Consider the following 17,059-nt stretch of genomic DNA (forward strand, 5'->3'; position numbering starts at 1 on the left):
CAGTTAAGTCATTTGCAATGCAAAATGATCGAAAAGAAACCCTTATGTTTGAAAGAAATTTGAGGAGCTATTATTGCGACTGTTCAAATGCTTTCAGGTCATTTCTCCATTTTACAAAGCTCTCACCTACTCTGTTCATTATCATTTTAATGTGTATTTCAAAGTGTTGCATTTGAAAGTTTAACTGAAATATTAACAATTGAATAAATCACCTTAATTTGTGAGGCTCTGTTTCGTGAAGGACTACTGCCTGATTGGTCATGCAGTTTTAGCCTGTTAATGGCAACAAGGTGGGGATTTCATTGTTAAAGAAACTTAAAAAAGTCATTTCAAATTTTTACTTGAGCTGATTATGGATGCAAAGCTATCTGTAGAGGCATTTTTAAAGCTTTGTCATGATGTAACAGGTCAAGTGCCCTTTCTGGTTTAATTTTTACTGTGGGTATGATATTAAATTAAATGAAAGTAAATTAAGTAGGGGGGTGGAAATGAGAGATGTAAAAAGACTGACATATTTCCTGTCCATATCTGAGGAACCACACATTGTCTCAGCACTCAGAAAGGGCACAGTTCAGGACTCAGGACTGAGGTGTTGGTAAAAAAAAATAAATGCACAATCACACAATACCAGCTTATGTATCAGCTTCCCCCCTTTGCTGTCTTCTGAATTAACTTGCTTTAACTTGCTGAAGCCTCCAAATTTTCACCAATTTTCACACCATAATAAACTTCACTTGACTAAAATTATGTACAGAATACTGTTACGGTGATACTGATAACTGAAAATGAGGGAAAAACTAGCACTACTATATTAGCAGGGTACTTAACAAAGACATCAATGCAAAACAGTAGCATTAGCATGTAAAATGTAGGCTTCTGGCAAAACCTAAGAATGCTAATTTCACTGTCCTTCTCAGATGCACTTAGTGAGCATTTTAACATCAGCATGCAGACCTATTAGCCTGCCATTTTTTTTCCATTATTTTAAAATGGCTTGTTGCATTAGATGATGATAAGGAGTTTGCATATTCTCTATACATGCATTCTTTTCAGATATTCCAGCTTTCTCCAACAATCCAAAACAAATTTGGTTGTTTGTTTGGACAACTGATTATTTTCAGTTTTCCATAGAAGTGATAACACACATTACTTGGTGGTATTTTTATGTTAGATGTGATAGACTGTGTATCTGTCCAGGGTTTACTGTACCCTGCCTCTCTCCTCGTAGCTGTTTGGGTAGGTTCAAACCCCCCTCGTGACCTTGCATTGGAATTAGCAGGTATAGCAAAAAGGATGCATGGATGGATGGGTGGATTCGATGGCAAAAATTTGCTCTGATAGCTTTTCTTTTTTTCCAATGTGAGAAGCGCTACTGCAGGTATTATGCTGACCACTCAATCAGAACCTCGCTTATGAAAGTTATAATAAGAGAAATGTCATTTAAAAGATATTATGTTCCATATCGTCATCATGGAATCATCATCATTACCAAAGAGGAGGGGGAGCTTAGGAATTGATATGTCTTCCAAACTATTTTTTATTGAAGAAGAAGACCTTTTTATTTTCTTATTTATTTATTTTTCTCTTAAGGAAAATAAACCCTTACGCTTAGCTTAGAAGCCTTCAGTAAATTGGATTAATGACTTATGTGATTATGAAAAAACTCCAATTAACATTTGCATATGTTTTTCCTGATGATGTAATTTCATACTTCATATGTTTTGATAGGACTTTAATACTATATTAATCCTTCTACAGGGAGAACAGGGGCCAGCTGGTGAAGGTATTCCTGGCCTAAAGGGCGAGAAGGTAAGAGTAGGCTATGCATCCTGGAACTTAACACTGAATCAAGCTAGCCATGCTAACTCTGTGGTTCTCCATAGGGCGAGTGTGGTGTGTGCCAACCATTGGAGGCTGCGAGCAAATCCACCGGCATCACAGTGCAGGAGGGAGCAAAAGGCGAACCTGGCCTGCCGGGTCCACCTGGACTCCCGGGTTTCGGGGCTGATGGCAAACAGGTGCTGCTGCGCTTTTAGAAATAGATATAAGTCACCTAAATATCTACCCAATGAAGATCAGTTTGTAGAATACCAGAGATGGTTTTTAGGATTTTTCCCCATCCTGTACTGGGTAGTTTGATCCCCTTTAAATATCGGGATCAGAAGAGTTTTTAAACTTCCTGCAGCGATTTGCCTCTCATAACATTTTACAGTAAGACCTCAATTTAGATCTTTAACATTTTAAATCTTCCACACTTTCCATGACACCTCTATGGGTGAACAGAGCCCGACTGACTGGAACACGGAACACGCCGACCTCGGATAACTAAACAAATAAAAACAAAGAAAGAGAAAAGCTCAGACAGAACATACACCACTGCACACATTGCTGATCTTTATCATAATCAGTCATGGCAGTTAAGAGTCAGGGCGGCGTCTTGGCATCCTATTTCTCTGCAAAGTAAAACAGATTGACTGCCATCTGGATGAGTGAAAAGTTTGTGATGCTGAAAGATCCCCCCTCAGGGCAAATCAAACCATAATGCTTATTGTATAAACAGAATGTGCAGAGATTCTTCTTGTACCACAGCAGTGTTGCTAAATATAATAAATGCAGTTTGGCTCATGCCGTATACTTCTGTGGTTGGCTTTATGTCAAAGGTTTTTATTTTACCTGGATGGAGAGAGGCTTGCAGATGACACTGCTGGTATCTTTGCTCTTACAGGGTCTACCCGGTCTGGCTGGTGCTAAAGGAGAAAAGGTTTGTTTCTTCCTTCTTTTTTTTTTTTTTTTTTGATCTACCATATAAATAGCTGCTCTTTGTGTTTTCTCCTTACACTTAAATGAGGACATTTGAAAGCCCTGCTGACAGCTGAGTAATTAAAATCAACAAATCAAGTCTCCTGGGCATCCTGTCAGGGTTTTAAATAAGTCATTGTCCGCATATCCCAAACAGTCTTCCTTCAATGATCAATTGGAAAAACCTGAAAGAAGACATTTTCAGACAGTCAGTTGTTATTAATTACTTTAATATTACTCACAATGTGTCTGCAAGAAGCACAATCCCAATATGGATAATATATAAAGGAGTTCAGACAGATCCACCTTTTCATTTTGGACCACAGATTATTTTTCAGAACATTCTCATCATTTTAACCTCACTCCCACCCAAAATCTCAGGTGTAAATCTGCTATCAACAAAGCCAGACTGCCTTAAATCACATCGAAACACTTCCAGAAGAATCCCTCCTCTTCAAAGTTGAGCCAGAGAGTTACTGGAAAGCTGAGACTGACACTATTGTTGGTGTTTGAGGGCAAAATAAATCATCAGATTCTGGCTTTAGGAGGTCTTTTGTTAAAACTATGACTATTGCATCACATATTGCTGAAGGATGTAAATGGAATTACTCCATGCGACCTTTTTTTGCTAAACAAAAAGAATTATATTTTTGAAAGAATATTGAATCAACATTCCTGGTTTGCATGTATTTGTGTCATTGCAGGATGTTCGCTAAGTCACATTTAGAATATTAAAATGATTACACTTTACATAAATGTTTCCTAAAAAGCAGCACTGATGTTAATTAATCTTGATGACATTTTTTTAACTAGCTCACAATGAGCAGAATTCTATGAACATTATTACGGTGCATATTGCATCATCGTGAGTTTCTTACACATGCAAAGTGCAAACAATACACTGGTAGGCAACCCAGTAAAGAAATATACATTCTAGCTTTACAAGTAGGGGCTCATTGTCTCTCCTTTGATTATTGCATTGTGATGTTACCAGGGTGAACAAGGTAACCAAGGAGAAAAAGGACTGGATGGTGCTTCTGGAGCTCCAGGATTGCCCGGGGAGCCGGGTCAGGATGGACAAAGAGGCTTAAAGGGAGAGAAGGTACATGCGAGGCAAATCAAGTCAAGTAAAGTTTATTTTGTACACTACACTTAAAAACAATACTGTTGCACAGATAAGTTGTAAAATAAATAAATAAATGAATAAATCTGTAAAACTAGAAGCACCCAGAGAGCATTTAATAGACAGGTGACACACGCTGCCAAATACATGAACTTCGCTATGCGGGAGGTAATAAAAAAAACAAAAACAATATTTGCATGTCAAAAGTATGTTACTCTACCGTGTCAACACAGCAGCAACAATAAATACATTGTGAAAGGACTAAAGGTCTGAGCCGCTTTGATGTCGTTCTGTAGAAAGGTTGTATCACCTCTATGTTTCAGCCTGGATCTAAGAACGTTGGAGTCCAGGTCAGCGTGGGTATAATGTATCATCACACTGCTTCTTTCCTGTTAGAAGGCAGGCTCGACTGCAGGCGGTGATTGATCAACATGATGATGGATCAACGTGACATATGATGAATTTCAGCAATCTGAACAAGATGTTTAGATTTAGTGACAATAAGATTTTTTTTTTTTAGAGTTCGATTCCTTCCAAAGTTTCCTGCGTTATGGTTTGCAATTGTTTCTCCCAGGGGGATGCTTGCACCAGCTGTTCTTCTCCTGGCGCTGTTGTTGGTGATGGTGTAGCTGTGCCAGGGCCCAAAGGAGCGAAAGGAGACCCTGGGCCTCCAGGAGTAGGAAAGTCTGGCAAAAATGTAAGAGGATTGTGTTTTTCTTTATTTTTACCTCTATGCACTGGGGAATATTGATGTTCAGTTCAGTATTGTTGTGTCGCAGGGAAAACCAGGCTTACCAGGTGTGCAGGGCCCCCCTGGTCCCAAAGGAAGCAAGGTATGAATCCATTTATTGTTCTAAATCTTTGCTCTGATAGAACTATTTTCTAATATATTGTATCACTATTATACTGATTTGCGAAGTATTTCCCTCCTCTAGGGCCAAGCTGGAGCTGCAGGAGTTGGCATTACTGGACCACAGGTAAGAATGATACCCTGGAACAACAAAAACAAAACAACAATCAATCATGCATGGATAACTCTCATATTATAATACTGATTGTGAAATAATCTGTGCTGGAAATCTGGTAAATTAATCTCTAGTTTAATCTAGTTTTCTCCTTTGACCATGTGAACCACCTGCTTCTCATTTTCACACATCTCTGTGCCCATGTTGCAGGGTGAACAGGGACCGAGGGGACCCCCAGGAACTGTAGTAAGCTTTTCTCATACTTCTGAAGCCGTCTGTGCCCACATTACCATGCAGAATTTAGACTAATCCCTCCATTGTCTGCAGGGACCAACTGGTGTCAGAGGACCACCCGGTCCTGCTGGTCCTACAGGAGAAAAGGTAACTTTAAAAGTAGAAACAGTCAACACATCTACATCTTGATAAAACCCTGTTCAGCCTTTCACTTGGCCTGTTTCCAATTCATAGGGCTCCAAAGGTGACATGGGGCTTCCTGGGCCACAAGGGGAGACAGGTTTTGGAGCTGCTGGGCCTCCAGTAAGAATAAATATGTCTTGCAAAAGGCATCAAATGTAACACATTTACATTCTCAAGCAATGTGTCTGATTTACTTTTTTGACTTCCAGGGTAGAGATGGAGCACCCGGTCCATCAGGACCAGCAGGACCCGATGGTAGACCTGTGAGTTGTCCCGTTCCTTCGCTTTTGAATGTTTTCGCTCACATTCTCAGCATTTTAAGGTAGAAATTCAAGAAGGGAGCTAAAGTCTATGCTAATCTGTCTTCAGTGTTTTAATTTTCTTTGAGCTTCTTTGGGAATTGTCCTTGATTTAGGCATTGTTTGTAGCCAAGGATTTCTGCCTGGATCCATAACAGAGGCAATGTCTGCTTCCATCTCATCCTCTGTGCCCCGATCTACTCTCAGCTCACCGCCCTGTGAGCCTTCCTCTGAAACAACAAAGCAAGAGTAACTAAGTGTTTGTCTTTGTGTCTGTGTGTGTGTGTGTGCTCTCTCTCCTTCTCTTGCAGGGACTTGATGGAGCTAAGGGGGACAAGGTAAGTCTACCGTTTTGTTCTGGATGACGGAAACTGGAGGGATTTGAGTATAATGGGGTAGAACAGATGGTAATCACGAGAGATGGCTCAGCACCCCGCCAACCCCACTCTGCCTCCGACACACACAGACACTTGCACTGACATGCACATGCAAACGTCGACCCGGGGCCACAGACAGAGTAGCAGTGGCAGTGACAAGTCTACTGTTTGCTGGCAGATGAAGAGTTTTGGGGGCCTGAAGAGGGAGTGTTTGAATGAGACTATTAATTACTGCATGCGTCAGAGGCACCCGTCCAGACCGTCACTGAGAGGAAGGAAAGACGAAGCAATGGAGGAAGAGCTTAGAGGCACAAGATGAGAGACACAACCATTCTTAAAAACAAGAAATTTAAAAAGAAGAAAAAAAACAGGTAGATGTTGAATTTAGAGTCTTCAGAATATATCTTTTGACAAACTGCTGGACAACTGTCTTTTCCTGAGATGCATTGCTCTTGACTTTCTTGCTATAGCAAGACTAATTTGGACTCAGTGAGGACCGAGGCTTGCAGGCTGCGTTTAAACTTATGCATTTATAGGTAGCCTCTGCACCCGGTGTCATGTTGGCAGTGGCTGAAGGGGCGCCTTCCACGTCATTGGTCTTTTGACTGATGCCCATCCTGGTGCCCTTGTTGCTATGGTCTGATCTACCCCTGGTGCAGACTGCTACTGTGATAGTGTTTCCTTTACGGGGCTCCTATGTGCTAAGCAGCATATTGGAAATGGGTGTTGGATGTATGTGTTTGTGTTTATGTTGGAGTGTGTGGGAAGGGCAGACTGATGGATTATTCTTTGTTGGGCTTTTGTAATGTTTAACTTGATTTGGTCACATTTCCATTGGTCTGTTTTGGGTGTTCATTCCAGGGTGAACCTGGGAGGTGCAACTGCAATATGCCCGTGTCTCCGTATGGAGGCGGACCTGTGAGTACACACTTGCAATGACACGTGCCCAAATCTCAGGGGAAGATGTGGACATGGTGTTCGAATAGTATTATTGCACCTCATTGTGGGAGTATTCAGCACTCCCCATGAAGGTTAAATGTGGCTTTACAGAAGGTGTGGAACACAATAGAATACTAAAAAGAAAACTCCTATTTCTCCTTTTTATCTGTAGTGTTTGACATTTGTTGGCATTTATTTTTAACTTCACACTGCGCACCTTTTGTGAGTCTGATTTTTGACTCCTCTTGCCTTCCAGGGAGCTCCAGGAACTCCAATAAACATGTGGCCCGGGCCTCAGGTCTGATCTGTCAGCCAGCAGAGCTGTCTGACAACTTGAGCTTTGTTTGAAAGCTTTTCATCTGCTTTGACTTTGCAAACTTTCTTCTCTAAATCACAGCAGGCCTTGATTTGGATTGGGTGGTAAATAAGTCATGTTGTTTGTGGTCATCCCTTTATGTGCTGCAGGGGCCCCCAGGACCTCCTGGCCCTCCTGGCCCCCCTGGGCCCCAGGGAGTTAGTGGACTCCAAGGACCTCAGGTAAGAGAAAGGACTAGTTACGTGGTGATGAGGATGTTTCTTCAGTTCAATTCAGGAGCTGCTCCTTTCATCTGAATTGAACCAGAAGCAACTTGACGGTGCCGATGGAAGGTTTTCAGGCTCTTTTGAGTTTTTCCACATTTGACATGTTTTATACTCATCTTAAAATATATGTACATTAATATTTCTAATATATTTGCTCGTATTTCTTCCCAAACGCAAACTAATATGCAGCATTTGTAAAATGTATTGCAGAAAAGAAGACTAAAATATCCAACTTACCCGTAGCAGCTGTAATGCTTTTTATGCACCAGAAGTTCCTAATAATTATAAAATGACCTTTAAATTATTAATTTTGAGCATTAGTGCTATATTGATGATTTTTTATTTGGACATTGGTTTTGTTGCATCTCATTTTAACTTTCGTCCTTGCATCTGACTCTTTCAATAATGTAATTTTCCTTCATGTTTTTCCCCCAAAAACTGGTACATCTCAGCAAGTTGTGCAGTTTTTTTTCTTACAATATTTGAGGAAAATTGACACATGGGTGACAATAGATGAAGCAGGCCAAGAAAAACTTATCTACAATAGATGAGGAGCATCTGAAGAAGATGCAAAGACGACGAATGTTCAGCAAAAACCTGACAAAGAATTTCGGAGACGTGTCATACCTTTCTGTTGACCCATCTACGCTTTATCAAAGTCTCATCAGAAATGGTCTCCATGGCACCCATGTCTGTCGAGAAGGCATTCTTAAGAAGGAAAAACATGAAGAAAAGGCTGAGTTATGGCAAATGACAGAAGAAATGGACTGCGAATCAGTAGCAGCAGGTCGTATGAAGTGATGAATCCTCCCCAGAGGAGACAGAAACTATCCAACAATAAGCTTTGAAATGTCCTTCAAGAAGTCTGGAGGATTATTCTTGAAAATTACTTCAAAAAATCAGAAAGCTTTACAAAGAGGGTTCAGGCTGAGATGAAAGCTTAAGATCGTCAAGCTTGTTAAAGTTGTTCAATATTAGTCTTTCCATTTGTTTTTCTATAAATCACTGCAGCTTTGAACTGGTCTTTGCCATATGTGATAAAATGAGGGATGAATCAGAATTTTTGCACAATTAATAACTGGTTTAAAACTGTTTATTTAATTTTTCTCTCGTTATATTAAAGGATTTAATGTCTGAACAGGCATAATGTCTCCATCATACATGCCAGATTGGCAGTATTTCACATAGTTTGTTCCTTAAGATTCTTTTACATCCACAAAAGATGTCCCGTGTGATAGATGTTTTATCTAGTTTCTGTCAAGTAAATATAATACTTATTAAAAAAAAAAAAAGCATTTGTATTTGACAATATTTGTGTCAAATATTTTCCACATATTACTTTTGGTCATCCTAAAGTGAAGCAAAAATCCCAATTTTGCATTTTCAAGTGTCTCATCCCCATTGTTAGATTTCCATTCTCACTTTGAGAGGTCTTGCTTAGGCAGATGTGTGCCCTTTCAGTTATGCACAGTGAATAAATTTAGGCACAAGTTGGTTTGAGTCATGTTGTTGGAACATCACAAGGATATAACTAGGATGCGCCAAGCTCCATGTTTTATAACCCAGGATGAGAATACTTATGTGAATGGGATATTTCAGTCTTTTATCTCTGAAATATATGGTTGAAAAACTTGTTTTTACATGATTATGAAGTATACTGATGAAAAAAAAAAAGAACACTCCATAGTAAGATGAGTCTAAAACAGCAAAAACAGAAACTTGAAAGCATCTGAAACCTTTCTGGTGGCACCATATTGTGTAGGCTTTCAGCTTGGGCCTGTGGGTACAAAAAAATTAGGCTTTAAAGTGCTTTGCATCCTTATAGGGGTTTTTTGTGTCCATAAAATGCATGTAGGAAATGGACTGACAATATATGAAGTCTGTGTGCAAAAGCTTGGACATGAATCGGTTAAAAGCAAAATGTGTTTATAAAATGCACTAACCTGTCTGGTGCTTGGAACCTTAACCCTTGTGGGAAGCAAGTGAGCAAGCTTTCACAATGTCAGCCAAGACATGAACAGTTATTTGAAGGCCTGGCTTTAAATGACAAAGTCCACAATATAATTTGATGCTCATCTAAATTGTGTTTTCAAATTCAACTGTGAAATGTTTTATTTAAACAGACCTTCAAATAAAGTGATCCTCTTATCTGTGCTGCAAAGAGTCAAAGGTGTACCTAACGCATTGGAGCTTGAGACTTTTTAAAAGTGTCATCAGTCGTGGCAGAAAAACATAAGCGGCATCATCGTTTTTGAGCCTGCCCCTTTGACTCTGCCTTAACCACTGGTGGAGAAGGGAGTGGCTACCCGTCGATTGGCAGCAGACCAGTTCAACCTCAGTTCCTTCTTTCAGGGTATCCCTGGAAACGACGGGATACCAGGAAAACCGGGTTTGCCTGGAAACGCCGTAAGTAAAATTCGAGAGGAAAGGAGGAGAGGCGGCTCTTTATCTACTCATTCTCCATGTGGGGGTGCAAAAGCACAAAATGAACTCGTGTTAAGAACTGGAATTTTAAAAATATCGTTTCCATAAATGTTTGATTTTGGCAATGCAAAGCATGTTTGTTAAATAGGTTTTTTAAAGGAACAAATGAATGGTATGATCTTTTAAATGGAGGTTTTGCTCATTCAAGGGTGTTTAAGCTGGTTTAACTCCAAATTAACAGGATATTTTATTCCATATTTATATATCCAGAATCCTTGTTTTTGTTTGTTCGAGCACATTTTTGTGCTTCCTGCCAAATGTTGGGGGTTTTTTTTGTTTGTTTTTTGTTTTTTTTTTCAAAGAAAAGGACAAGTCCCACAAAATGATATAAGTCTATGTCAATTGTAATGCTTATACACATGCCTGTTTGTCACAAAGGCAGTTAATAATCTGAGTTATGGTCCATTGTTATCCATCCTTTGTCATTTTTTTAACCTCTGAATTGACGATACAAAAAGTATCTTATGGTAAATGCAAGGACAGCCCAAAAGGAGATGAGGAAAAATGGAAGGTGAAGCATTGAGAATGCATCCATGGTTCTTGATTACATTTGGTGTTCAATTTTTGTTTCTTTCAACTGTGTTTATGGCTTAATTTCATTATGGGAACATCGAGCTGATCTCCAGCCAGCACTCAAGGGCAGTTTCACCTTCGACACAGGGATTACAGTCGTGCTTTCGGGGAGAAAAGGGAGATAGATGTTTGAGAAACTCCAAGAAGAAAAGCCTCAATTGGTTGCAAGCAGAGCAGCACTTCTAAAGTGAAATTGCTCCACGCATTGCCGTGATAAGATGTGAGATTCACATCATCATGTCAGAAAGGAAGAAACCTCAATTTTCCTTGGAATGTAGCTTAACTTCAGACCTATTACTGAATTGCTTGCAGCTGAATTGTTCGCACTTTGTCCCACACCCAGTTATTCACCGTTCCAGATTTAGCTTTTCTTTCTTTTTCTTGTTTTACAAAAAGAAAAAAAAAAATCCCATTAACACCTCTCATTTCTTTTACTCAGTATTACAGGTACTATTTCTCTGAAAATAGCAGCCTGCCTCTGAAGTACTTCAAACTGATTTGTCTTTAAAACAGAAAAGCACGCTACTGAAATGTCACTCAGTTAGCTACTCGCAGATTGTGACAGTGGAAGAGTGTGCATAGCGTATATAATCATAGGGGGCCTTCCTTTGAGCGATGGTGTTAATCTAAAAGCCCTTGTTCTAGCTCGTACAATGGCTAGTTGCGTGCAACATAAAATCGCCTTGCTTGTTATTGGCTACAGTTTGAACAATGGTAAATGGGCCTGTAATGACTTTGAAAGCAGGCCAGGTGCTTTTGACAGACTTTATCAAAGGGAAGGGTCCTGCTGATTTGTTGCACAGTAAAAGTGTGGGATGAGTAGTTTTATTGTGGAGCTTACACAGTAATAACAAGTTTATCTCCACATGTGGCCGTAAGAACACATGTATGTTCTGCTGCTGTTTTCTCTGGACAGAATTGATTCAGACACACGGTCATTAGTATAAAGAAAAAAAAAGTGTTTGAGTTGTCTTTAAAGAACGCAGTGTCCTTCTGTCTGAAGACATCCAAGTTAGCATAGTTTACTTTGTGATGTAGATGTGTGTTTTAATGTTTTGTATTCTCTGTGTGCATCCTGAGTGCTGCTGTGGATACCTCGCCTCTTGCTGAACGTAAATAAGAATCTTAGCATTGATCTCAGTACTGTTAAAGAGTTCAGTTCGATAAACAGGCCAAGTCCTAAAAGGGACTAGTTCATGTAATGAGCACTAAATTTCCTGATTCATCAGTGACAAATCATTAACCCAACATGACTTATATAATACCTACAGTTTCTGAGACATTTGGATCACTTTAACTTTGCTCAACATCCTGTGAAATGCAATCACAATTCACAATTTTTGTCTTCTGCCCCTAGTGGACACTAGAATGCAGAAGATTACACTATAAAAATGTGACATATCACATGGTAATACATGGTAAATATCTTTAAAAAGTGTAGGTACTTTCTAAATTTACATATTTTTCAATTGGATTTATCTGATCATTTTTGTCATGGGTCTTTATGGTTTATGTAATATCTGTACTTGTGTAACTTTGTACGCCAGCATGTTTGTGGAGAAAACGGTCTGGTACCGTTAATGAACACTGTTTTAAATGTTTGAGTACCCTGATCAATGGTTCTCATGTGAGAAACAGGACAGAGCAGACACATGTCAGAGGCTAACCCAAAAACTATTATATGACACTTAACTTGGAAAAAAAAAATCTCTATTCTAATGTGCAAAATTTCATTGTAAATTTATTTTGATTGGGGTTGACAGGAGCTTCAGCAGTATTACAGCATTACGATGTGGAGGAGCACATAATGAAACCTTTTGTTTCTTTGCTAAATTCAGCAAATTCAGAAGAGTCACATCTTAGGGTCTTTACCTGATCTGGTGCCGTAAATTCTTAAATGACTATTAATTAAGGTTCTACTTCCCCTGCAGATCCCCACTGGACTACACCAGCTGCCTCAAGATGAAAATAGTGATGTGAGTAAAGAGCATTAATGCAACACATCTTTGTGGAAAGGTGATTTTGTTCATGCTTTTGCCCTTCGGCAGCATTTTGCATGACGACTTTTGATCGGCATGCCTCATATATACATGTATATAAATGATTTTATATATCAGAGTGTGTTCTATTTTTGTAACGCAGGAGGGCTGTAAAGAGGGGTGTTCCCAAGGGTTGCCAGGGGTACCAGGCATGGGTGGTGCCAAGGGTGAGAAAGGAGACCAGGGCAAGCCTGGTGTCACCACCTTGGACAGCTGTGACAGGGTGAGACTTCAAAGGGGGTTTGAAGTCTCTGGTTGAAATATTTTCAGCCTCCTCACATGATTCTTCAGACTAAGAATCATACGTAGTCACTAATAGTACAGTCGCTTTGTTGTTCTGCTTTGATGAATGCAAAATGACAGTCCATCATTTTGTATTGTGTTCGAGTGCATGGCTTGATGTGATTCTCTCTCAGTGTGACAGTAAGGCATTCTTCTTTACTTTCAGTGTTTGGAGAGACTGCAGAGAGAACAGTCAACGCAAGCACTGGTCAGCTTAAGACACAGCAATATTAACGATGCGCATGTATGCTCATGCATAATTGCACATGCACACCTCCTGGTTTGTCATTTGCTTTCTTCACAGGGGGATCGATCGTGTGTAGGGACACCTGGAGTTCCAGGAACTCCTGGATCCCCAGGAATCAAAGGAGACACTGTAAGTTTCTGTCATTGACTGTTTAAACATGCATCTCCAAACAGACTTAAAGATTAGTATTTCAACTTGTATCTTCACTTTAGGGTACGCCTGGAGAAAGAGGGACACCTGGAATACCAGGAAGCATGGTAAAAGCTAACTTAAACTACAAAGTCAACTAATATGTTTTTTTTGGGGGGGGGTTTTGAGAGCACAGTTGATGAGAATGAATTATGATCTCTTTTTCCCATTATTCTTCTGAGACATGCAACATTTGAACACTGTGAATGTGTTGGATGTGCCCACAGTTTCCATATTGGCAAGCTTGATGCAACACCTTGGACGGTTTGAAGACCAACTTACCGTTCTGAGATATCAATTTTCTACAAATAATGTAAAAAGTAGAGGTTTTAAGTGTGTCGTAAACACTGCCTTAAATGAGTTTGGCAGAAATCCTTTGACAAAAGAAAATATCTTTGTCATTGTTTAAAGACAGAACTACTGTGTTTTTTTTTTCTCTCAAATCTTGGATTTCAAGTGGCTCTGCCAGCATAAGCCTGCTACTTGCCATGAATTCACAGCGCACCCTGCTGGCGTGGTGTGGTCCAAAACAGATCTCCCAAATTCCCACAACACACACTGGCACTGTGTTGCACTGCTCAGTGCGGCATTCGCCTAACTGTCAGGAACAAATTGAAACCTGCTTTAATCGGAGATGTTGGTGGATTTCATGTTTGTTGCTTAGTTTAGCTTGTCCTGAGTGTTTTAAAGCCTTAATTCCTCTCTGTCCACAGGGACCTCCTGGTTTCCCAGGTCCTCAAGGGCCTTCTGGTTTATCGGTATGTTTCACTCATACATCCACACTTGTTGTTTAATCAATAAAGCAAGAAGAAGAAAAGATAGTGATGATATCATAGAAAAAAATGTAAAAGTGGTAGTAATTACTTCTTCCCTCTCCTGTACTATGTATTAGGAGCATCAAATGCAGGCAAAAAGCAGAGAATTTTGGTACAAATTAGATGTAATCATCCTTCAAAATCCTTTACAGTTCTTCGGTCTTCAAAATGTTGTAACTTGTTTTTGCGATGCCTGACAGAAGAAATTATTCAAATTTAGCTGTAATTGACTCTTGTCCCCAATATTTGAACTGGAGACAATCGTTTGGAAATACTCTCAAAATTGGGCAACTGAATCTTATTATGTGTTTATTAGAGTCAAATCTTAATCTAAATATCTTTTCATCTTTTTCCTAAATTGTGCCGCTGTTGATTATTCCATCTTTTCTCTCTGTCTTCCTGCCTCCCTGCGAGGCTCTTTAATGAAAGTTATTTCTGATGAGGGAACCCTTCGCTTGTCTTTTTCTCCAGTTGTTCAATTATTTTGCCGTCAAAGAGATGGAGAGTGTGATGGCTCCTCAGATAGAGCCCCCCCTCGCCCCCTTACCCCCCTCCTATGAATGTATTGTTTTGGAGAATGGAGGTGCTAAATGGTTGAAGCGTGTGATCCTTGAATAGATTCCATTTGTGGCGTCGTGGCACTTCATAGCAGGTGGTGTGTCTGTGTGCAGTGTTTATGATGGAGAGGGAGCCGTGTGCATCCTGTGTGTGTTACTCATGTTCAAAAGTCAAGAGGTTGCTCACAATGTGTAGCATCCTCTGCTCTTGATTGATTCATGGAGGGTTGAAATGAACAGGTCATACATGTGTTCAGGCTTTTTTTTTTAGGTTAGTCGTTTTTTAATGTATTTTTAAAAGATATTCCACATGCTTCCAGTTATTTCTGAGTATTTCTCAACGTTTTAGTCTTTAAATACCTCTTTGCGGAGAAACTTTCTGAGAAACTCCTCTGGAACACATCCACCTTGCATCATGCATGAGCGGTTGCCAAGGCAACTTAACATTTCACACTTTTGCCCAAAAATGTGAACTGGTTCTTGAATCCACATCCAAAATATGTGTATAATTGACATGTACAAGATGACGAGCCTTTGGTGGGGGGGGTTGTGTAACACGAGCCACAGCAAATGAGTGTTAAAGTAAAACAACAGTGTATAGTGGTGTAACCTTGAATATGTATATATGTATTCATTTTTTATAGCTTGAACTGTCGGCTGATGGGGGCAAAGTAGAAACAGATTATTTTCGTGCTACCCAAGAGTGGTTACACCATCATATCATGACAGGAGTGGAAATGTCATCAGCACCATGACAGGAACTGTGTCACAGTAGAAAACCGAGGAAGGAAAAGAAAATGAAGTTCATGTAACACTTTGATTTGTTTAGACAAAATGTTGTACTCTCATTTGACCTGCAGGTTTTTTTTATTTTTTGTTTTTTTTAAATATATTTTTAAATGTTCTTTTAGGATCTTTGAATATGCTTAAGCTGTAGCAACAGTCTCCAACATCTTATCACAGTTTCTTTCTATGCATTACAACTAAAGTGTGAAAAATATATGTCCACTGGATCAGGGAAAACAAAAGATTTGATAAGAATCTGTTTAATACCAGCTTGTTTATTAACAAATTACAAGAGTGATTCAGTTTCCCTTGGCAAGGTCCATCTCCTCTCTGCTTTTTTCTTGCTCCATCTCTTTACTTTCCCACTTGATTTGACTGTTTTTGAGCAAACAAACCAGAATCCTGGCAACAGTGGCTGTTAACTGAGGTAATAGGAGTGTATCCCTTACAAGAGGCATGATGTATCTCTATATTCTCTATATTCTGCATTGAACAACTTTTGAGCCTTTGTCATAGCAGATTTCGGCATGCATATTTGTTCTGAGACTCCCTGTTTAGCTTGTATGGACTTTGTGGTTTTGTTTTTTGTTTAAATTGTAAAACAGGAAAAATAAGTGAGGTTTGCATCTGAATCAGGACAGGTGAAATGAGAAAAAGACAGGAGCTAAATGTAAACATATCAACATCATTTGTAAAAATGATCAGTGCTGCTGCTCTTGAATTATACAAATCCATCCTGAAGCATCACAGAAGTGAAGAGCAGAGAACTGAATGTAATTCAGCTCCCTCCACCTGTGAGCCTTTTACTCTCCGTGCTATTGACTTAACTTCTCCTTTTTTTTAATTTCCACCAGGAGACCTGCTCTTGCAGGCATACATATGGCATCCTCTTCTTTATTTTCTAATCTGTCCTCATGGCTGTCATGCACAGGGCCAGCAGGGGGAACGAGGGTCACCTGGCCTGCCAGGAATGAAGGGCGAGCAGGTACGCATTGGACAATCAGTTTCCCAGAAAAATTATAACAAGTAGGGAAATAATTGGCTTCCCTGTTTGACTGATTGTATGATATTTACCTCAGGGCCCTCCAGGGACACCTGGCTATCCAGGAGCCATGGGCCCACCTGGACTGCCTGTAAGTTCCTGCCTCATTATAAAAGATGAGGGAACAACAACATTTTGACAGCTTTCACAGGTTTACACACTCCTGACACTGATTCACTGCTCTCATCTATTTGTCAGGGACTGAAAGGGGATCGAGGAAGTCCAGGAAGCAGTGGACAGAAAGGAGAATCGGTAAGCTGCAACAGCACCCCTGTGATGCAAAGTCAACCTACAGCTTGAGTTGTATATTACTGACCAATGTTTGCTTCCTTCTGCAGGGTCCTCCTGGTAACCCTGGGTATCAAGGACAAGCTGGCTCACCGGTCAGTGTGTCATCATAAAATTGTCTTGACATTATTTAGAGCCTGACCATTTGGAATATCGAAATAATAACTCAGAAAATGTTCTTTGTCTGCAGGGTGGTAAAGGAGACAAGGGACCAGCAGGGCCTGTTGGTCCCAAAGGCGACCAAGTATGTGTAATG

General features: G+C 39.9%; 1 protein-coding gene across 4 annotated transcripts in view; it reads left to right on the plus strand.

Annotated features, from left to right (window-relative positions):
- col16a1 (collagen, type XVI, alpha 1) overlaps positions 1-17,059 on the plus strand; it is a 90,176-nt gene that overhangs the window by 61,189 nt on the left and 11,928 nt on the right. For 3 of the 4 annotated variants that reach the window (XM_079258905.1, XM_079258907.1, XM_079258906.1), the window contains 27 exons: positions 1,759-1,809; positions 1,884-2,018; positions 2,726-2,761; positions 3,794-3,901; positions 4,497-4,619; positions 4,702-4,755; positions 4,858-4,899; positions 5,098-5,133; positions 5,215-5,268; positions 5,356-5,424; positions 5,514-5,567; positions 5,915-5,941; positions 6,842-6,898; positions 7,176-7,217; positions 7,385-7,456; positions 9,854-9,907; positions 12,490-12,534; positions 12,701-12,820; positions 13,046-13,087; positions 13,184-13,255; positions 13,339-13,383; positions 14,029-14,073; positions 16,405-16,458; positions 16,553-16,606; positions 16,714-16,767; positions 16,854-16,898; positions 16,994-17,047. In XM_079258905.1, coding sequence (XP_079115031.1) covers positions 1,759-1,809; positions 1,884-2,018; positions 2,726-2,761; positions 3,794-3,901; positions 4,497-4,619; positions 4,702-4,755; positions 4,858-4,899; positions 5,098-5,133; positions 5,215-5,268; positions 5,356-5,424; positions 5,514-5,567; positions 5,915-5,941; positions 6,842-6,898; positions 7,176-7,217; positions 7,385-7,456; positions 9,854-9,907; positions 12,490-12,534; positions 12,701-12,820; positions 13,046-13,087; positions 13,184-13,255; positions 13,339-13,383; positions 14,029-14,073; positions 16,405-16,458; positions 16,553-16,606; positions 16,714-16,767; positions 16,854-16,898; positions 16,994-17,047 — 1,644 coding nt within the window. The remainder of the gene's footprint in view (positions 1-1,758; positions 1,810-1,883; positions 2,019-2,725; positions 2,762-3,793; positions 3,902-4,496; positions 4,620-4,701; positions 4,756-4,857; positions 4,900-5,097; positions 5,134-5,214; positions 5,269-5,355; positions 5,425-5,513; positions 5,568-5,914; positions 5,942-6,841; positions 6,899-7,175; positions 7,218-7,384; positions 7,457-9,853; positions 9,908-12,489; positions 12,535-12,700; positions 12,821-13,045; positions 13,088-13,183; positions 13,256-13,338; positions 13,384-14,028; positions 14,074-16,404; positions 16,459-16,552; positions 16,607-16,713; positions 16,768-16,853; positions 16,899-16,993; positions 17,048-17,059) is intronic. The other variant, XM_079258908.1, reaches the window with a different exon arrangement.

Source organism: Telmatherina bonti (genome assembly GCF_933228915.1).
Source record: "Telmatherina bonti genome assembly, chromosome: 19".
Classification (NCBI taxonomy): Eukaryota; Metazoa; Chordata; class Actinopteri; order Atheriniformes; family Telmatherinidae; genus Telmatherina; species Telmatherina bonti.